Raw genomic sequence first — 23,238 nt, forward strand, 5'->3', positions numbered from 1 at the left:
AGTGAATTCTGAAAGTGGTCTTCTACCAGATACTTTTAAAGTTTAGATATAAAGTTCGATAAATTACATCTTATAAATACTGGCATCTAAGCAGATTTTAACCCTACCTGCTGTCTAAGTGCTGCTAACTGCCCAAGCAAATGCAAGTAACGTAGTTTTTGGAATTCAGAAAACATTTTTTAATATTACTGACAATGGGGATGTGGATACTGTTGATGAGTAATTTCATTCAAAATAATGACATAATAAGTGATTGATAATAATAACACACTTTAGTGTTTAACAAACAACAGTCCAAAAATTTCTGGAATGGCTAGTAATCTTTAATTTTGTAAACCTAAGGTAAGAAGGATAGGCAGCAACTTTTACTAGTCAATAAAAAGCAATTCTTTCATTCATTGGTAATTAATATACTAAACAGTTTGAAAGCATTTTTACTGAAAGCAAAATATTTAGAGAAAATAGACATTTATACAAAATTATAAAATGCTTGTAATAAGAATAAGTGCATTTCAAGGAAAGCACAAACTCATTTTAATTTATAGAGCCAATTAAGGCCTTGAAAAATCTAAGTGGAAATCGAAATATGCAAAAATGTATAAACATTCTACAAAAGATGATCATTCTTTCCTGAGTGTACTAAAGCTATGAAACACAGGAACGTAGCGGTTCGAATACTCTTCAAGGGCATTTCCTTTCTACACACTGTTTCCCTCCTTCTTCATATTCTTGTTTGGAAATCCACATCTGTTGAAAAGTACCCTGTGAAATGGAGGAAAGAAATACAATTATGCCTTACTTCTCATGAGGAAATACATATACTATTTTGTGTGTGTGGTAACAAAATCAAATTCAAGGGCACCTCTACAGAGCACCTTATAGGGCACCTCTGAGCTACACCCCCAGCCGTAGCCCTATTTTATTTTTTTATTTTTTATTTGGAAATAGTCTTACCAAGTTGCTGGGGGCCTTGCTGAGATGCCAAAACTGGTTTGGAAACTGTTATCCTCCTATCTTAGCCTCCCAAGTACTGGGGTTGCAGGTATGTGCCAAATGTCCCAGCCCTTTTATTATCTTTATTTTGACAACTCCTAAACTTTGAAAAACTCATAAACCTCCCCCCTTCCATCTTACCATTTCCATCACTCTTATTTCTGCCCTGCTCCAGAAATATCCAAAATTAATTTTGCTTTGCCTTTGAGGTTAAAAAGCATATTACTTTTACGCTGTATAGGTTTTACAAAAGTAACAGGTATACCTGTGACGGCTTGGTGCCAACATAAGGAAATATAGGACATTTACTTCAGCTGTGATGAGGCAAAAGGGAAATGCTCCAAGTCTACAGTCCCAAAAGTACAAGGGCTTTTCCTCCTGTTTCAAGGCTGACCAAGACCTAATCCAGTAACTTCACTCACCCAAGAATCTAACCTTGACCTTCTACACCTAGCAACAAACCAGGGAACAACCAGAAGTTTGAGAGAGGATAATTACGTTTTGAATGCATTGGAAAAAAGGTCTAGCAACAGGAGTATTATAGAAGAGGTATAAATACATGAATATTTCTTCCTCTGAGAGGGAAACAAATTCAGCTGACAAATACAGACCCATAAAGCAGAGCGTTTTTATATCACAACATATATTAGGTCCTTCATTCATTCATTATAAAATGTAAAGGTAAATAAAGCACTGCAATTATTTTATTTTTACTAAATTTAGTATTTTCAGTGGTACATAAAGTAATTCTGTAAGAATCTTTAATTTGTAAAGAAGCTCATCTACTAACCAAAGAAGCTAGAATGGAGCCACCAATCCATGAACTAAACCTCCGTTCCACTGTTGTGTTATTTGCAATCAATTTCAATCGCATACTCTAAAATTGAGAAGGAAAAACAGCATTAGAACAATCAAAACAGTTGACTTTGGAAATTCAATTTTGATAGTTTTAAGTGGCTTTCTGTGGTTCAAACACTGACTTAATTGTCATGGTAATTTTGAAATAGGTAGGATAATGGTAGGCAAAGGTTAGACTACTTCATAGAAAGGTTTCTAAATTGTACTTTACTTATGGCTTTTAATGTACAACATGTGGTAACAGCCAGGCATGGTAGGGCACACCTGTAATTCCAGTACTTGGGAGGCTGAGAAAAGAGGATTGCAGATTTAAGGGTAGCCTCAGCAACTTAGTGACTTTCATCATCCTAGTGAGAACTGTTTCAGAATAAAAACAAAATAGAACTTAGAATGCTTCTGAGTTCAATTTCCAGTATCAAAAAAAACCCTTTATAAACTTTAGTATGTACTAAGAAGATAGCATTCACAATTTTTATCCTCTATTAGAGAACACATGCTTAACATCATAAATAAGGTACTGTGCTAAGTGCTTCCTATTTCATTTCATCCAACACTAAGAATCTCAACCTATCTTCCTTTCTGTAGTCCTTCCTTTGTCAGCCTTTATGCTTTCTTAATGTTTCCTGTTTCATTTCACCCCTGCCCTTACAAATTTTAAAACTCTAGTTCACCATCAGCCTTCCAACTCAAATGCAGTATCAGATCTTAATACTTCCAAATAAGTTTTTCAATTTTGAACTCATACTTTCCTGGTAATTTTATGCTTAGTTTTACCCTACTTCAGGGTTTGGACCTGGAATGTCCCCAACACCTCATGTGTTCAGCAGTGCAGCTAGCTTTGGAGGTGGGCCCTGGCTGGAGGAGGCGGGTCACTGCAGGTATGGCCTCAAGAACTCTCTCTGCTCTGCTTTCCATCTGTCATGAGGTAAGCAGCTATCTTCCACCACATCCTGCTGCCATAATGCTTTCTGCCTTGGAACGAGCCAGCCATGGACTGAGGCTCCAAATTTGTGAGCCCAAAACTTCTTCTAAGTTTTTTCAGGTATTTTGGTTATACTACCAAAATTCCAATATACCCTATCTCACTTTCTATATCGAGAGTTGCCTCCTTCCCCCAACATACATACCTAAGAGAGAGAGAGAGAGCAAGGAATAGATGCATGGAAGGATGGATATGAGGGGAAGTTGAGAGGGTAATTATACAGTATGGGAAGGGTGTTGAGAGTCAGTGAGTGAACATGTATACATAAAGACCCACTTCTACTAAAATAAAACCTTTTCCAGTTACTTCACTGATTTTTAATTACCTCCTAAAGAACAAGGATGGTTTCTAACCAGGCTTGAGCAGACCTTAAACGTAACTACAAACATTCTAATACCACTTTTTTTTTTTTTTTTGGTGGTAATGGGGATTGAGCCTAGAGGTATTCTACCTCTGAATTCTATCCTCAGAGCCCTTTTTATTTTCTGTTTTGGAACAGGGTCTTGCTAGGTTGCTAAGAGCCTCACTACGTTGTTGAGGCTAATACCACTTTTTAATTATAAAAATATGACATGTTAAACATTCCTTTATATGAGAAATCAAAGACTACTCAATATACAAATTCTACAAATATCAGGGCCTATATAACTCCTTTGTAAGTTTATAACTTCTTTTAGGTTAACACTTAATGCAGAACACATTTGTGGTACTGGAAATTGAGCCCAGTGGCATTCTACCTCCAAACTACACCCCTAGTCCTATTTCATTTTTTAATTTTGAAACAGATTCTAAGTTGCTGAGGTTGCTTCAAACTGCGATCCTCCTGTCTCAGTCTCCCAAGTGCTAGAATTGCATGCACTTCCACACCCAGCTCAGAACACTTTATAAAAAGCCACTTTAGCCTCTGCCACCTATCTGTTGTGGGTTGAATTGTGTCTCCACAAAAGATATGCTGAAATCCTAACTCCTGGTTCCTGTGAACATGAAATAATTTGGAAGTGGTGTCTGTGTAGTTTTAATTAAGATAAAAATCATAATGGAATAGAAGGGTTGGCCCTCAATCCAATGAGACTGGTATCCTTTTATAAGAAGAAAACAGAAGTGCTGTAGCTACTAGCTAAGGACTGTTGGCAAAACACCCAAAGCTACAAAGAGGAAAGGCACAGAAATATCTCAGAGGGAACACCTGGTTAATGGCATTCTGAAGTGCTTGTCAAAACTCAGTCATGAATTTTTTTACATATCTAACCTTCCTGGTTCATAGCCTTTAATGGGCATGAACTATATTTTTGTCTTCCTAGTTATCAGTACTTAAGTATAAAGTTAATGAATAAAGTGAAATTCAAATAATTTAAGAGTAAAAAAATGCTATCTAAGAAATTTCAGTTAATAAAAGATATCACAACAGACACAACAAAACATCATCTATCTCATAAAAAAAAACTATAAAATTATAACACTGATGAGAACACATATATGACTGAAGAATACTACTAGTGAACCAGCAGTACTTACTGGGGGAGTTTTCTGAGAAAGCTCTCTATTCAACCTATCAGTAAAACTCTGTATTAGCGTGTTTCCTCCTGCCACTATCACACTGCCATAGAGACCCTAGAGGAAAAACAAAAATGAATTAATAAGAAAGGAAAATAAATTAAATTGGAACTATTAAATTGAACTAGTGATTCTTAGTCCTACCTGCATTCAACTCATTTGGAGAACTTTTACACCACCAATGCCTAGGAACAATTAAGATAAAAATCTCTGGGGATAGGATCCAGGCAAGTATTTTGTTTGTTCAAAACTGCCCATCTACCAGGTGTGGTAGCTCACGCTTGTAATCTCAGTGCTTGGGAGGCTGAGACAGAAGGATCTCAAGTTCATGGCTAGCCTTAGCTACTTAGTGAGACCCTCCACAACTTAGTGAGACCCTGCTTCAAAATAAAGAATAAAAAATAGGGTTGGGGGTATAGCCTGGAGGTAGAATGCCCCTGGGTTCAATCCCCAACACCACACACACACACACACACACACACACACACACACACACACACACACACACAAAAAAAAAAAAAAACCCTGCTCATCTGATTTTAATGTATACAAGGCTTAAAAACTGCTGATTTAAAACAAATATTCTAAAATATCATAATATTTTGGCAAACAGCTGCCAATATTTTATTAGAGGTATATTTTATATCTCTAAAATGCTAATCTTGAAGTTTTATTTCAAATTAGATAATGAGCTTATTTAATGATTATGATAGTATATGATACACTCTGCAAATATTCCTGGCCCAAATGACTACTTACTCTCTTTGTAGAGGTATGCATCAGAACCACATAGGAGCTTTTTTCAAAATACACATACCAAATAAAAACAAAATCTTACTTATAAGGAATATATTAACATCTCTAATTTGCATGTATATACCAAAAAGTTAAATATCAACCTGCTTCTTACTAAGTTCCTCTATTTTTTTTTTTTTTTTTTTTTTTTTTGCGGGTCTGGAGATAAAACCCAGGGGTATTCGACCTCCAAGCTACAGCCCCTACCCTATTTTTCTTTAATTCTTTATTTTGAAACAGGGTCTCACTGAGTTGCAGAGGGACTCACTAAGTAGCTGAGGCTGTCCGCGAACCACAATCCTCCAGTCTCAGCCTCCCGAATGCTGGGATTACAAGCGTGAGCCACCATGCCCAGCTTAAGTTCCTCTATTAAAAACTTATTCCAAATGCCTAAATCATCTAAACTTTGCAACAGAAAATGGAATATAAAAAAATCTGCTCTGCAATCAACATTAGTTCAAAGAAGAAATCTCACTAAAAACAGGAAGTACTCACTCTTATAGTGAATGTACTTCAGATGTCTTCCCCATAAGTGGCCTTGGATTTTCACTAAAAAATTCCAAACTTGCGCTGGGCATGGTGGCGCATGCTTGTAATCCCCACAGCTTGGGAGGCGGAGACAGGAGGATCTCGCAGGTTCGAAGCCAGTTGCGCTGGCTTAAGAGACCCTGTTTCCAAATTTTAAAAAAAAGTATAAAATAGGTCTGGGAGTGTAGCCTGGAGGTAGAAGGGCTTCCAGGAACCCCAGTACCATCAAAAAAACAAATTCCAAACTTATACTCCTGCTAAGTTACTAGTTTAAATGAATGAAAATGACTTTTAGTCACCCCCCAATTTTTTTTTTTTGGGTGGTGCTGGGGGTGGAACCCAGGAGATTTCTACTTTTGGGCGATACTCCCAGAACTATTTTATATTTCATTTGGAAATAGGGTCTTACTAAGTTGCTGAGAGCCTCACTAAGTAGCTGAGGCTGGCTTCGAATCTGTACGATCCTCCTGTCTCAGCCTCCCAAGCATGGGGATTATAGGCGTGAGCCACCACGCCCGGCTTCCAAAAAGCATTTTTTGAACAATATAGTTGTTTTTTTTTTTCTGGTACTGGGGATGGAACTCAGGGGCACTCTACCTCTGAGCTATACCCTCAGCCTTATTTTTTACTTTTTATTTTGAAACAGGGTCTCATTGAGTTGCAAAGGGCCTAAGTAGCTGAGGCTGTCTACGAACCGTGATCCTCCTGTCTCAACTTTCCAAATGTTGGGATTACAAGCATGCACCACCACCATCCCTGGCTTTAATATAATTTTCTTATTTTGGTAATGGGATCAAACCCAGGTACATTCTACCTCCAAGATACATTCCAGCAGTTTAGTTTAGTTTAGTTTAGTTTGTTTGTTATTGGTGGTGGTACTGTGGTTCCTGGAAGCCCTTCTACCTCTGGGTTATACTCCCAGACCTATTTAAAAATTTTTTTTTGGAAACAGGGTCTCTTAAGCCAGTGCGGCTGGCTTCAAACCTGCACTATCCTTCTGTCTCTGCCTCCCAAGTGTGGGGATTACAAGTGTGTGCCACCACACCCGGCCCCCAGCAGTTTATTTTGAAACAGGGTCTCCCTCCCTAAGTTGTTGAGGGTCTTTGCCAAGTTGCTAAGGCTGTCCTTGAACTCATGATCCTCCTGTCTCAGCCCCTCAAGTTGTATACCTGATCACAATAAAGATTTTATTCAACTATTAGCATCACACTCTTGATAACCCAAAGGAAATCAGGGCAATATCTGGGTTATAAACTGAGTCTATGGTTAAATTACAATTAGTAATTATTATATGTAATCAGCTTAATGATACAGTAATGATAAGATGTACTTAAAATTTGACAAAACACAAAATTCTGAAGATCTAAAATAAACTCCACTTAAAAGTTACATAATTTAAACTGTGTTCTCCTGAAAATTAAAAGTAGAAATAAAGACAGGCGTGGTGGCGCACGCTTGTAATTCCCCACGCTTGGGAGGTTGAGACAGGAGGATCGCACAGGTTCGAAGCCAGCCTCAGCTACTTAGTGAGGCTCTCAGGAACTTAGTGAGACCTTGTTTCCAAATAAAAGAGAAAATAGGTCTGGGAGTGTAGCCCAAAGGTAAAAAGTCTCTGGGTTCTATCCCCAACACCACAAAAAAAAAAAAAAAAAAAAAGTAGAAATAAAGCTATGCTATCTGCAAGAAAAATCATCAGTAATATGTAATTAAATTTGCCACATTTTAGGAAATGGCTAGAGCAGCACTGTCCAAAGAACTTTTTTTAATGATGAAAATGCTCTAAATATATGCACTGTCCAACAGAGTGGCCATAAGCCACATTAATAATAATGTTAGTACAACTGAAGAACGGAGCTATTATTTATTTAAACGGCCACATGTGGCCAAGAGTTACCACACTGGGTAGTACAGCTGTAGACTTTTGCATTTCTCCTTTCCTAGTATGTCATCTTTTTACATATGCTATTATAAAATGAACTTCAAAGTAAACAGCCAATATACAACCTAACAATGATTTGGGGAGATTTCAGGGCCCTAAAGGATACCTTTATATTATAACAAAAGAAAGGCACTTACTGGTCTGATATCAATATCACACATTCCAACACTTGTAGTGACAACATGACTGACTCCCAACATTGTATTTCCTGATAAGCCCTAGAATAAAATAAAACAAGTATTCACAAAAAAGAATGTCTTATAGTAAAGCACAGCTCCCCCAAATTAGTCTAATGTAGGCTTTATTTTTACACTAACTCTTTACATATACAAAAACAGCTGAACTAATTATGAAACAAGCTTTCATACCTTAACATTGGAAGGGTCAAATAATCCTTCAGGAATTTTTAGCCGTTCTGCACCAAAATCACAGTTGTACCCATTAGGGAATTCATAATGAACAGTTGGCATCTGTGCAGCTACTCTGAAAATGTAATAAACAATATTACACAAAAATGCAAATATTCTCTTCAAATTATAAACTACGGAATTATCAATTGTAGGAAATATTGTGAAAACACTCTATAACATTATTCAGTATATCTTAGCAAAACTTTATACCTTTAGACTAATTAACCACATTATATAATTCTTTAATATAAAAAATTATTTATTTGTAAAGTGTAACAGTTTAAATAAGAAAACATACTGTTCATCATAAGTTGAATCTGATACTTGAAGTACTGAAGCTTGAAAATCCTGGATAACACACTACAGATTAAAAAAAAGTTTAAGAAACAAGGTTAAGACTTATCTCCATAATTCATATTTTATAAAACATGTTTAAAATATTTTTTGAATGAAATTTCTTTAAACTGTTTCTAGCTGGGTAATACATTGCAAAAATACAAATCTACTCAGCAAGTCTCTGAGTCTTTAAAAAGCTAAATTATAAGTTATACTTATGGAACAATCACAACTGATAAAACAACTAGGAATCCTGTACCAAAGTCTATATAACTAAGCCAGTTTCAGAACATCAGTTCCTTATAACTAAGCTTAGATTTAGAAGCAAGGTTTCATTACCTGAATATATGCCTATGTGTATATATAGATTACATGTTATGTTACTTTTTACGGTACATGGGGATGGAACCCAGGGACATTCTACTTCTGAGCTACACCCAAGCCCTATTTTTTATTCTTTACTTTAAAGCTGGGTCTCACTAAGTTGCAGAGGGCCTCACTAAGCTGTGGCTGTCCACAAACTGTGATCCTTTTGCCTCAGCCTCCCAATTATAAGCTTGTGCCACCATGCCCAGCTAGGTTATGTTACTTTTAATGATTGGATGCAATATAAAACAAACATTCTATTGAGAAATATATATGACCTCTAGGTTTCTAATATCGAGGCCAAATTATTAGCCATCCTCACAACTTTTTTGGGGGGTGACTGAACTTAGAGGCATTCTACCTCTAAGCTACACCCCTCACCCTAATTTTTAAATTTTATTTTGAAACAGGGTCTCAACAGGTTGATGAGTCTCTACTTGCTGAGGCTGTCTTCCAACCTGCTATCCTATGATATCGGCCTCCCAAATACTGGGATTACAGGCATGTGCCACCACACCTGGCGGCTCATCATCACAATTTTTCCTTGTACTAATATAAATATACACAATCTTTACCTGTGGATACAAAAAACTGTAAGATAGGATATACCACTCTCACAGTAAATTATGACTTTCATATCCTTTTTTTTGTGTGTGTATGGTACTATAGATTGAATCCTGGGGTGTTCTCCTTCTGAGCAACACCCCAGCCCCTTTTACTCTTTGTTCTGAAATAGTCTCACTAAGTTGCCAAGAGTCTAAGTTGCCAAGACTAGTCTCGAACCTGTGACCCTTCTGACTCAGCTTACCAAGTACTGAGATCACGGATGTCACCATCACACCCAGTGACTTTCACATCCTTTTATTGTTCAGAATATTAATACGTATCTGTGGAGTGACAGATTGTTTTACTAACCTCTCCCCAACACACAAGGCCTATATTACATGATATTTTTTCAGAGATGGATTTTTGGGTAAAGAGAATCTTCAGTAGCTTCTTACAGTAAATAATCACACACATCCTTGATACAGCTAACACTGGAAAAGAAAATGTAACTAAGCCACTAGCAGGTCTCTACCGTTTTCTTATATACAGAATTTAAAAAAAAATGATTGTTTCTACCCTAAAACAAACAAATAAAAATTGTTTCCAGTCCTCACCACAGTAATCCAAATAAGTATGTGGATATTTTTTAGGTATATGCTTGACAAATATGAAAAGCACCTCCCCACCCCAAGCTAGTAATTCTGTTTGTAAAATATCATTAAAAATATAAAGCCTGGAGCCAGGCACAGTGGTACACACCTATAATCCCAGTACTTGGGAAGATGAAACAGGAGGATTTCAAGTTTTAGACCCACCTGAATAACTTAGCAAGATAATAAAATAACTTAGCAAAAAAACAAAATTTTAAAAAAAAGGGAGAGGGGTGAAGCTGAATGGTACAGCACCCCTGGGTTCAATCCCTAGTACCATGAAAATATACATAAAGAAAGCGCTTGAAAACATAATGTGCCCACATTTTATTCAAAGACTTACAGCTATAATAATTTTGTAAAACACAGAGTAAGGGTTACATACATTACACATGTAATTATGCCAAGACCTTGTAACCTGTGGCAACTTCTCTTTTCTTTTCCAGTTTGCTGGAGATCCTTCACGAACAGCTTCCTGACAATAATAACATATGCTAAGTTAACAGAATTAAAACAAATGCGTGGAGGAGTTGGAGTTAAATTTCACACATACAAAAATTGAAACATTACTTACTTTTGATGCAATCATATATGGAGGAATCAATTCTATATTCATTTCTTGGAAGAGTTCTCTGCATTGCATAGTAATAAAATCTCCAGCAAGAGGGGATTTCACAATGCCTATGGGAAAAATTAAACAAGGCTAATGGAGCGACATGTCCAAACTCCTTGGGACAAATTTCTTTGGTAATCATATTTATATATGAATAATTTTCAAGTAGAATCAATTGAAAACTTCAAAGCACAAATAAAACTATCCATCGGTTTTAAATATGTATTTACTTACTAACAATTAAAAAATATTCATAGAGCCGGGCGTGGTGGTACACTCTTAAAATCCCAGTACTTGAGAGGCTGCGATAGGAGAATCACAGGTTCACAGCCAGCCTAAGCAACTCAGTAAGGCTCTCTACAACTTAGACTATTTCAAGATAAAGGAATAAAACAGGACTGGGGGTATAGCTCAGAGATAAAATGCCCCACAGGTTTCCATCCCCAGATCTTCAAAAAAAAAAAAAAAAAAAAAAAACCTCTTAGCGTGGTGGCGCACGCTTGTAATCCCTGCGCTTGGGAGGTAAAGACAGGAGGATCACGCAGGATTGAAGCCAGCTTTGCTGGCTTAAGTGACCCTGTTTCCAAATAAAAAAAATATAAAATAGGTCTGGGAGTGTAGCCTGGAGTAGAAGGGTTCCATCCCCAGTACCACCAAAAAAACAAAAACAAAAAAACTCTTAAAATTTCAGAACTAGATACAGCTCAGTGATCCAGTGTTTGCTTAACATTTGTGAGGCCAGGGGTTTGATCCTCAGCATCGCCAAAAAAAAAAAAAAACAACAACAAATAAAAAACTCAATAAAAATAATTATATGGAAGCTGATATGCTTCAATAGTCCAATTTATTGCCTTATTTTTTTCCCTTATGTTCTCATGACATCCATATCATTTCAGCACTCCCTACTTAACCACGGTTACCTTGCTGAAGGACATAGCCATCATGGACTGGAATTGCAGTTGTATGAGTAGCTCCACTGTCCAAAATTAGCCCAGTAGAACGACCATTGGCAAATCTAATTTAACGCATTAAGGAAAAGTAATGAGGCTCCTAAAATACTATCTACTGCAAAGGGCAGGCTCTTACAGTGTTTCAGAAATCATTTTTAGACATGTGAATTATAGTTTAAAATGTGTTACAACAAATATAGAGATGAAAATTAGTGTCTAATAATTCTAATTTTAAAACATATTACATAGGCAGAACTTCCAGTATGGTACTGTGAAGAACTCACTTTCTATTAAGTTGGTCAAAATTAACATGACTGAAACTACCTAGAGATTGACCAAAGGGCTTATTGACAAATAAGATGATTAAAAACTTGGCAAGATTAGAGCTAGGGGCTATAACTGTTGTCACACAATACTGAAGAGGAAACATCTCAGTTTGTCAGCAAGTGGTGCTTCCCATCTCTTCCAAATTAATAGGATAAAAGAGCTATCCCATATGAATCCAGCAGCAAGCAAATACAGGCAAATCTCATTTTCCACAGCGCCATAGTGCAGAAGGTATATATTCAGTGAACATCCTAAAAACTGATGCTTAAAAGTAGGGCCATTTTCTTGTCCATTAAATATTTACTGAGCACCTATTATTTACCTACTGAGTCTGGTGCTTAATAGCTTGTCAAAGGGAGGAAGAGAAAAGGAAAAAGGGGGCCGGGCGTGGTGGCGCACGCTTGTAATCCCCACGCTTGTGAGGAGACAGGAGGATCACGTAGGTCTGGAAATGTAGCCTGGAGGTAGAAGGGCTTCTAGGAATCCCAGTACCACCAAAAAAAAAAAAAAAAAGGGAAAAAGGGAAGCAGGCAGGTCTGCCACTCACATTCCTTAAATACAGAAGACAAAGGTTAACAAAAGTAGGTTATCCTACTTTAATAGAAATTATTTTGCTATAAAAAGAAAAACACAGGATTTCCTGGGAAGTATAAAGAAGAGACCACCTGACTATTCTTGGGAATTCAACTGTAAGCTGGAGAGGGATATGGGCAAGGGTGGACCATGTAGGAAAAACAAAAGGCAAGAGAACATGAGGTGGTCAGGGAACTGCAACTAATCAGCACAGCCTGAAAGCAGAATGGAAGAAGTGTGGAAGATAATCCTAGCTTAAAGCAGACACTTTAAAAAGATTATTAGAGCTGGGCATGTGGCCCACACTTGTAATCCCAGGATTGAGAGGCTGAGACAGGAGGATCACAGGTTTGTGGCCAGCCTCAGCAACATGAGGCCCTCCACAACTTAGTGAGACCTTGTTTCAAAATAAACAATAAGCTGGGCATGGTGACACACTCTTGTAATCCCAGGGCTTGGAAGGCTAGGACAGGAGGATTGCACATGTTTAAAGCCAGTCTCAGCTACTAAGTGAGGCTCCCAGCAACTTAGAGAGACCCTGTTTCCAAATAAAGTATAAAATAGGTCTGGGAGTATAGCCTGGAGGTAGAAAAGCCCCTGGGTTCCACCCCCAGTACCCCCACACACAAAAAATAAAATAGAACTGGGAGTGTAGCTCAGAGGTAGAAGGCCCCTGGGCTCAATCCCCAGTTCCACCAAAAAATATATACATATATACATTTTTATACATGTGTGCTTTATATGCTTAATATATTTATATTATACATTTATGTTTACATTTATATAAACATTTAAGCTTTATTTACATATTTACGTTAATGTAAATATTAATATATAATATGTGTTTATATAATTTTTGTTTTTGAAGATGGAACCCAGGGCCTTTCTACCTCCGGTCTATACTCACAGACCTATTTTTTATATTCTATTTGGAAAAAGGGTCTCACTAAGTTGCTGAGAGCCTAAGTAACTGAGGCTGGCTTTGAACCTGCACAATCTTTCTATCTCAACCTTCCAAGTATTGGGATTAAAGCATATACCACTATGCCGGCACTATTTATATTATTTATATAGATACATATGTTAGAACTACAGTGTAAAGAACAAGCAAGATGAGGTGTTACAGTAATCCTGAAAATGGCTCATACCTAACATGGCAGCAGTATAGAGAAAAGTAAATGGACTTGAAAAAAGGACAGGGAAGAAGAATAGATGGATCTTCATGACTAATAATTTGAAGGACTAAAGAGAAAAAATAGTCTGAACAAACAGGAAGATAATCAACAGGCCTATTTTTTGGTATTTTCTAATGAATTAATGAGTAACTATTTTTTAAAGTCCATTCTTTAGAGTGTGAAGTTCAAGTTTTTAAAATATAACTTTCAAAGCCTCTAGTTTGACCTAAACCTATTTTTACAATTCACACCAAAGTCTAACATATATCTTGAACAATTAAGTCACAGTTATGAAATGTTTATTCCACTTTCACAATTGTAAGTCATCTCTTAGACATAGCACTATAGAGAAACATTAGATAATAGTTAACACAATGATTCTCAAATATATGAAACACTTATTTGAAGATTTTATCAAACCATGAAGGTATACAGGAAATAGGTGAAATTCAGATTTTAAGTATTTAATTCAAGATTATACATTTACAAGTCTAAATACAGGGCTCTTTTTGCAGATTCCCAAAGTCAGTGATACCACCCCCTGGGGAGATGCAACTGGGTGGCACTGAATAAAAAGAAGAGGGTGGGGGAAATGCCCAGTAGGGTGTTGAGCATTTTTCTTTCGGAAAAGCGGGCAGTGAGCCAGTAAGTTTGGAGATCTATACTCTACAGTATGCAAACAAATTTTGTTGTTTTTTTTTAAAATAAGATTTGTCAGGCTAACATATTTTCAGAACCATTACAAATACTATATAAAAAATACAAGCCAATCATGTACTTCTTTATAACTTTACTAATTCTATTTTGAAGTATTACTTAAATTTGTGTGTGGGGGGGGATTCTGAGGATTGAACCCAGAGGCATTTTACCTCTGAACTACACCCCCACCCTATTTTAGTTTTTATTTTGAAAAACAGGGTCTCACTAAGTTGCAGAGGGCCTCACAAGATTACTTTTTTTTTTTTTTTTTTTTTTGGTGGTACTGGGGGTGGAACCCAGAGACTTTCTACTTCCGGGCTATACTCCCATACCAATTTTTATATTTTATTTGGAAACAGGGTCTCACTAAGTTGCAGAGAGCCTCACTAAGTAGCTGAGGCTGGCTTCTAACCTGCGCAATCTTCTTGTCTCAGCCTCCCAAGCGCAGGGATTACAAGCGTGCACCACCACGCCCGGCCTCACAAGATTACTGAGGCTGGCTGTGAACCTGCGATCCTCCTGCCTCAGCCTCCCAAGTACTGAGATAATAGGCATGTGCCATCACAACTGATTGTTATTTATTTTTGTTTTTATGGTACTGGGGATGGAACTCAGGTGTATTCTACCTCTGAGCTACACCCCCAGCCCTATTTTTTTGAAACAAGGTTTCACTGAGTTGCACAGGGCCTCACTAAGTAGCTGCGGCTGTCCTCGAACTGCTATCCTCCTGTCTCAGCCTCCCAAATGCTGGGATCATAAGCGTGCGCCACCACGCCCAGCTTGTTATATAGTTTTTAACAAGAATATTTGCATTACAAATTATATAAGTTTAAGACATAATATTTCACTGTCAGTCCCCCTTGCAATGAATATCTGATGACTGAGAAAATCTCAAATGAATTAATAGTCAATTTCTATTTTCTATGATATTGAGAAAGAGGGAGAAAATGGAAATCAGATTCATTTAAGCAAGCTGGTTAAAACACTCCTCTTTATCCCTATTCTTCTTAAAGCACACACACACAACAAAACTGTTAACAAGTAGGATTTGAGGATTACTTTCCTATTTTCTCCTCATATCTTTGGGTATATCATCAGTTCCAGTAAGAAATCCTAAATGATGGAAAACTAAAAGCCAAGAAGTAAAATACTTCTGAGCAAGAATTGTTAATGTCTACGCCAGGCGTGGTGGCGCACGCTTGTAATCCCTGAGCTTGGGAGGCAGAGACAGGAGGATCGCACAGGTTCGAAACCAGCCGCGCTGGCTTAAGAGACCCTGTTTCCAAAAATAGAAAAATAGGTCTGGGAGTGTGGCCCAGAGGTAGAAGGGCTTCCAGGAACTCCAGTACCATCAAAAAAAAAAAAAAAAAAAAAAAAAAAAAAAAAAAAAGAACTGCTAATGTCTTCTACTACAAGGGTATTCAGTATCATAAACACTTCTCAAGAAAAGCTGAATATTACTTTTTAAAGGATACGCTGTCAAAACTGCAGTTTTACAAAGGAAGAATGCAGGGATGTTGTAATGTTCAAACATTAACTCTGTCAGTTTTTCTCGCTTTGCTCTAGTATTCCACTTGAGGAGAAAAAGAAATGCAAGTTATTTTTTAAGAATTAAAATATTAACTTATCTCAAGCTACATTATAACACTGTATTAGCAAAGATGTCAAACATTAAAAACAATAAAATACTATTTTACATAATCTTTCATACTATTTCCTCATAGTAAATTTAATACATAAATCAGGTAAGTTAAAATTGCAAAGTGAAAAGAAGTACAAGAAAATCAAATGTTGTTTTCTGAATATTTTATTTATTGAAACAATAAAGGATCTATAGTAGCATTTAAAAATTAATTCCCTTTTCCCTAATTTTCAAAGTAAAAATATCAATTTTTATGCCTCTGTAAAGGAAAACGAAATATCCTCAAGTAGAAAACTAAGGGGGGTGGTGATATACTAGAGAAACTTGGAAAAGAAAGTGTTTGTCTCACCGGTGCCTCTGACATAAGAACAGGATGCAGACTGGCTTCTGATTTGACATGCATTTTATAGGTATGATCCAAAATAGCCTGGAAACTATCCCAGTCTTCAACTAGAATATATAATTAATAGACAATACTTAGTTGAGGATGAATACAGCATTTTTAAAAGATTTTTTCTACAACTTAGCAAGTAACACTTATTGGATTTGTAAAAGAAAATACAAAAGAATTATTTTTTAGACCTGACACCCAAAAAACTTAGAATGGAAAAAATTTAAATATAAAAATTTGAAAAATAACATTATGTTTTCAATTTGACTTCCACTTAAACATTCCACTAAAACTACTCATATAAGTCACTAATGACCTAAGAGGCAATTTCTGTTCTGCCACAACCCAAAAAAAAAAATGTCATTACATTGTATTATATGTTTTAAAGTATAGCCACAGGCCCACTTGAATTTTCCTGGTTGTGTTTTTGTTTTAAGTAATGGACTTTGTTGGCAGCATTAACTTTTCTCCCCTTAGTGTAAATCTCAACATTGTAGCTAGGAATGTTAAGAATCACTGGATTTTGTTTTAGAGCCTTTTTCTTCTGTTGACCTTTTCCTGAATTTTCTAACCCTATATCCCTGTTCCTTTTCATTCTCCTTCATGAGTATCTCTTTTTCATCACTTGCTAAATACAAAACAAGTTTTCACTAGGCTCCCTATCCTCAACCTTCTCAAATTCCAAACTTCTTCTGGGTATTATAATACAACCTCATGTCTTAAAATCTTTCTCACACCCATTTTTTTCATTTTAATGGATGATAAGTCTTAATGGATGATAACCTGAATGTCCCAAACACTTTTAACTCAATGAACTCATTTATCTGATATGCCTAAGTATTATCATAGCAAGCTGAATCCTTAGCTGGTGTCTGGGAATTTGAATGACAAATAGGCTCCTACATTGACATAAAACTTTCCACATATAATGAGTAACTTATTGTGCCTAAACTATTTTTATTAATGATATGGTTTATGCTGAACACTTGCTTTCCTTCTGGGAGTCTAGAATTCTGGTATAAGTTAGGCAGAACATACTACATGATCAGTCCCTAGTAAGAACCCTGGGTATGCTGAGTCTAATAAGTTCCTCTGGTAGACAGCACGTTACTTGTTGCTGAGGAATTAATTTCTGGTGACTCTACTGTGAAAAACTCTTAGAAGCTTGCACCTAGTTTCCTCTGAACTTCAACCTCTACCCCTTTTCCTTTGTGCTGATTTTTCATTCTGTATCTTTTCAATATAATAATCTTAGTTTCCAGTACAACTATATGCTGAGTCCTGTGAGTCCTTCTAGTGAATAACTGAACCTGGGAGCCATTTTGCCTAAGACCACTTCCTTCTCACTGGGTGTGGTGGCACAGGCTTGTAATCCCAGTACTTGTGGGCCTGAGACAGGAGAATCATAGGTTCACAGCCAGCCTAAGCCACTTAGTAAAGTCCTCTGCAACTCAGTGAGATCCTGTTTCAAAATAAAGAATAAAATAGGGTTTGGAGGTGTAGCTGAGAGGTAGAATTCCCCTGGGTTCCATCCCCAATACCACAATAAATAATCTCCTCCCCTTTCTATTCCTATCTCCGTGCATGATAACTTCTATTCAGAGTCACCTTAACCAAAAATCCAGGAAACTTTCTCAATTCCTCTTTTTACCTCTTCAATCATTTGGTACTATTTGTCTCCTGGATATCCTGAAAATCATTTCAGGATCTCCATCAGTGCTAACAGTTTAAATCCTTTTCACTGTTCACTTGAATTCTAACCCTTCTTATCGATCTTCTAATCAAGCCTACAAATTGTTTCCAACAAGCAATATATCACATTTCTGTTTAAATTTCTTTGGGATGACCCTTCAATTGCTAGCTTCATAGGTTCTTTGGGATAGTTTCCAAATCTCTCTATGATTGCTCTCTACTTTTCCTGCTACTGACCCTAACTCATCCAATATTATAGTCATCCTTATTTGTATGACATTTAAAACACATTACTTTCTTTCACAACTCCATCCCTTTAAACATGCTGGTCCTCTGCTAGTCTTACTCATTAATTAAGATTCAGCACAAAAGGTACCTCCACTGTGAAGACCATCACTGACTCCCAATTACAGTTAAATACCTCTCCTCTCTAATCCCACTGCTTACTGAACATAGAGTACTTACCTCCCACTGTCCCATATATTTGTATGTAGGCTTTGATCTTCCCTGTCAAACTATGAGTTTCTTAATGGAATGTTTCTTGTTCATCTTTGTATACTCAGTGCTTATAATGTTAGTTTGTGGAATAATTTTTTTTTTTTTTTTTTGGTGGTACTGGGGTTCCTGGAAGCCCGTCTATCTCTGGGCTACACTCCCAGACCTATTTTATTTTTGGAAACAGGGTCTCCTAAGCCAGCACGGCTGGCTTCGAACCTGCGCGATCCTCCTGTCTCTGCCTCCCAAGCGCGGGGATTACAATCATGCGCCACCACGCCCGGCATTGGAATAAATTTTTTAAAAATATAGTTGGTGCCCAGCTTATAGAAAGTTACTACACTTTGTATCTAAAAGGCATACCATGCACACTATATTTCTGAACAAATCCATGGGAAAAACAACATACCCATCCCATTTTTGAGGGGTGAAATGGCCTCCATATTCTCCCTTGGAACACGCAGAGCATTAGTATCTATGTAGTAAGTGGGACCACCTTGTTTGCCTTTATCACCATCTATTTCCATCAATGTGCTTCCATCATCTCTTTCTACCACCATACCAATAGCTGTGGGGAAATCCACCTGTAAGTCAAAAACATTACATCAAAGTTTCGCCTGCTTTTATTAGAGTCTTTGCCATATTTGTTTTGAATCAGAGTATCTGTGTAAAATAAGTTTTACATAAAGAGTTCTTACATATTCTATTAATTCTAACATTATACTATTAATTCTAACATTATACTTACCTTGGGGCAGTCCTCACCAGCATAACCAGCTCTCACCGTATAGGATCCAATGTCAAAAACAAGAGCTCCCACTTCATCTGAAAAGTTTAAAATATAACATTAACAACTTTTAAGTATCATGGAAATGTAAGGTATACTTAAGTTGGCAAAAATTAAGAAGTATGACAAGATCAAATGCTGTCAATGATGAAGGGAAAGAAGAGCTCTTATTTTGCTAGTAAAAGCTATAAATAGGTACAACCACTTATATATTTGCTGGTAAAGGTTGTAATTTGGTACAGTTATTATGAGCAATTTTGTTATAGCTACAAAAGATGAAGATGTACATATATAATTGCTCATATCTATTATTTTGCTTATGTGTATGTGTGTGGGGGGGTACTGGAGATGGAACCCAAGGGCATTCTACTCCAAGCTACACCCCCAATACTATTTTAGTCTTTATTTTGAAACAGGGTCTTATTAAGTTGAGGAGAGCCTCACTAAGTTGCTGAGGCTCCTCTTGTCTCAGTCTCTCATGTACTGGGATGACAAGCTTGTGCCACCATGCCTGGCTACTCTTTTCTCTAGAAATCGTCACACATGTCACAAAGAAAATTAGCTATGTGGACTTGTGCAACTTACTAACCTTCTGCCACATTTTCCTAATTTATAAAATGTGCATGATATTTGCTACCTCAAAAGATGCTGCAAATGTGTGATCCTGTCTTAGTTTCCCAAGTACTGGGATTACAAGCATCCCAGGGTTTTAAACTTAGCATTTTTTTGTGATGTATCCTTGTAGATATGTGTGGATCTAGACCATTCATTTTAATTGCTGTATAGTATTTCCTGTATGCCATCTCTTTTCTGTTTGAACCTTTACTGATACATAGTATATGTTTGTTATATTTTAATTCAAGAAGTTTACTATGATCAAGGAAATAATATGTAAATAATTTTTATAGAAGTGGCTGAACCTGGCCTTGAACTTGTGATCCTGCTGTTTCAGCTTCCCAAATACTGGGATTACAGGCATATGCCACCATGCCTAGCTAAACTATAATAAACTTTTTTTAAAGTAGTGGTACTGGGGATTGAACCCAGGGATATTCTACCTCTGGGCTAACCCCCAGCCCTATTTTTTTTTTTTTTTAAACTGGGTCTAAGGTGCTAAGGGCCTTGCCACGTTGTTGAGGCTGGTATTGAAACTGTGATCCTCCTGTCTAACTCTCCCAAATACTGGGATTACAGGTGTGTACCATCATGCCCAGCTTTACAAAGAACTTTTTAGTAAGCAAGCAGGTCAAGTATAAGTTAATTATCCACAATTTATATAGGAAATTTGGAATACTTTTTCAGTGAATGCTTTGGAAAGTAACTCAAATACTTTATATAGATTGATAGTTCAGACACAAAATCATACTTTTATTATGAGTTTTAAATAGTGTATATGTGAAATGCTTTATGTTCTCCCATATAAGCCAAGAAGCAGGATATTAATTCTTAATTAAATCATATATGATCATGCTGTGGTTATAGACATGAACAATTATTTATGGAAAAACAACCAAATAACTTTTTTGTTACAAAAGTCTTGTAACAAATAAGAAACAGCCTCCAGCTCCTTGGACTAGTGACCCCAAAAGTCATAACAGTTTCTATTAAGCAAGGACATAGACCCACTTTTTCTGACAGGATTGCACCTTAAGACAGAGAAGAGGAAAATGATGAAGATCCACTAGGTCTTTTCCAAAGTTAAAATGGGAAATACAGCGAGAACTCAAAACCAAGGACATAAACAGGGAGAAAGGCAGTGGTGAGGGTCAAATTACCATCTCAAAAAAGATGCTGTAACTAACACCAAAACCCACTCTGTAGAAATTTATTTTTATTATCTTTTACCTATAAAATGTCATCCTCTCCATGAACAGCATCCTTAATACAGTGACAATAACAATACTTTGGTTTTGTCTTCCTATTCTAACAATAACATACATCGGTGACTTGAATCATTTGGGGATCTTGCAGAAAAGAGGGCTCTACGTCAGTAGATTCAGAGTGAAGCTTGAGAGTCTATAAACAGTTTTCAGGTGATGCTGACACCACACTTGAGTAGCAAGCGTAGCATTTTCTCTTTTGACCTTCACAACCACGCGATAGAGGATGGATGGGAAAGTATTCTACAAACGAGGAACTTAAGTTGGAAAAAAGTTAGTTAAACTGCCCAGGGCTGTGCCATTCCCAGACCATGAGAACCTTTCTACTACTTCAGAGCCTACCCAAGGAAAGCTTAAGGCCAGGATCCTCGGACCGGACAAACTTGCCGGGCATCTTTACAGGACATGTGTTCCTGGATGAATGGCAAACAGTCCCGCCCGCGAGTAGCTCCGGAGTGTCTGCAGCCAACAAGCAGGCAGGAGCTCCCCAGAGGTGCGAAGCGGCGCGCGGCGGGAGCCCGGCGGAGGAGGCTGCAGCCCCCGCGGCTCCGCCGCTCGCGCGTGGCCGGCCACCTACCCGACACTGCGGGCAGCCCGCGCCCGCGAGTTGCTGGGACCTCCTCCTCCCAAGTTTAAGCACACACCCCGCCATCGCCGAGGTTTGGAGACACTTGGGTATGCGACCTGGGGCCGGCCCCTGAACCTGGGGTGCAGGGGCTGGCTCGCGATGGAGCAGCCCCAAGCCCCCGTCAGGGACCGACCTCGCGCCCCAGAGCCCCGCTCCCGGGCACAGAGAGGAAGAGCCGGGCGGCGGCGTCCGCCTCGCCGGGGCTCCGGGCGGGCTCCGGGCGGGCTCCGGGCGGGCAGAGCGCGGGCGGGGCGGGCCGGGCGGGAGGCCGGGCGGGGCCGCCGGGCAGCGCGCTGGGGGCGGCGGTTAGCGCCCCACGCTCCGGAAGGCGCGCGCTCCGGTCCAGCCGCGCTCACTCACCTCCACCGTACACGCCGCCGCTCATGGCTGCCTTCGGGGCGACTCCCAGCCGAAGGCTCCTGGACTAGGTGACTACAGCGGCCGCGACTGCGGGTCCCTAGAAGCGCCAGCCCGCGACCCCCTCAACTTCCACCGCCACCCCCCTCAGGCAACAAAGCGGCGTCCACACACCCAGGAGCGCAGACACACTTGCTGGTTTCTCGTGCCAGCCAATCGCGAGGGGCCCGGCCTAAATGCAGCCAATGCGAACGCGGCCCTGGGGCATCCCTGCCGCGGCCCAGCTTGTAGAGCCAATGGAAGAGAGCCATGGGGGCGGGGCGAGGGGAAGCGACGGAAGAAGGGAAAGAGTTGGGTTGCGGGGCTGGAGGGAGCGGGGCTCCTCGGTGGGAGGGAGAGTGGGGCGGGGCGAGCGGAGATGGAGGAGGAAGGCTGGAGGTGAGTCTGGGGCTAGGTGCAGAGCGTGTCTGGGCGCCCAGAAGCGGTGAGACCTCTGCCAGGGGAAAGTAGACTTGGAAATCCAATCTGGAGTTGAGAAAGTGTCTCTACGGAGAAAATTGTTATGAATGCGGAATTTTCTTTTAATCAGGAAAAGTATTCTCAATTTTTATATTTGGAAAATAAAAATGTGCTCCACTTTGAGCTAGGAGGAATTAGTAAATCAAATAGTATCCTGCATTTTTTATTTTTAAAGTTTTATTTATTATTATTATTATAGTGTGTGTGTGTGTGTGTGTGTGTGTGTGTGTGTGTGTGTGTAGCACTGAGGATTAAACCCAGGGGCATTCTTCCTCCGAGCTACAGCCCTATTTATTTTGAAATAGGATCTCGCTAGTTTAATGAGAACCTCACTATTTGCTGAGGCTGTCCTCAAACTTGCAGTCCTCCTGTCTCAGTCTCCCAAGTACTAGGATTACCAGAGTGTGCCACCACACCCGGCTTATCCTGCATTTTAAAAATAGTAATTAATAATTAAAAGCAGAAAAAGAAGGTACATTATCCAAATTTATGTAGAATTTTAAATATTCTACAACAAGTGTCTCCACATGTTGGAGAAAAGACAGCCTTTTCA

The 23,238-nt window shown here is 38.5% G+C and overlaps 1 protein-coding gene across 1 annotated transcript; it reads right to left on the reverse strand.

The window, feature by feature from the left end:
• Window positions 1-681: 681 nt before the first annotated feature.
• Window positions 682-22,194, reverse strand: ACTL6A (actin like 6A; the record flags this gene model as incomplete). The annotated part of the gene is made up of 14 exons (XM_080696166.1): window positions 682-762; window positions 1,784-1,870; window positions 4,349-4,444; window positions 7,787-7,867; window positions 8,018-8,132; window positions 8,358-8,419; window positions 10,343-10,432; window positions 10,532-10,638; window positions 11,491-11,585; window positions 15,770-15,867; window positions 16,286-16,386; window positions 18,924-19,098; window positions 19,263-19,339; window positions 22,170-22,194. 14 exons carry the CDS (start codon window positions 22,192-22,194, stop codon window positions 682-684), a joined length of 1,290 nt encoding a protein of 429 aa, XP_080552292.1.
• Between the last annotated feature and the right edge of the window lie 1,044 nt (window positions 22,195-23,238).

The sequence above is a fragment of the Muscardinus avellanarius genome (assembly GCF_963383645.1).
Source record: "Muscardinus avellanarius genome assembly, chromosome: 5".
In the NCBI taxonomy this organism is placed as follows: Eukaryota; Metazoa; Chordata; class Mammalia; order Rodentia; family Gliridae; genus Muscardinus; species Muscardinus avellanarius.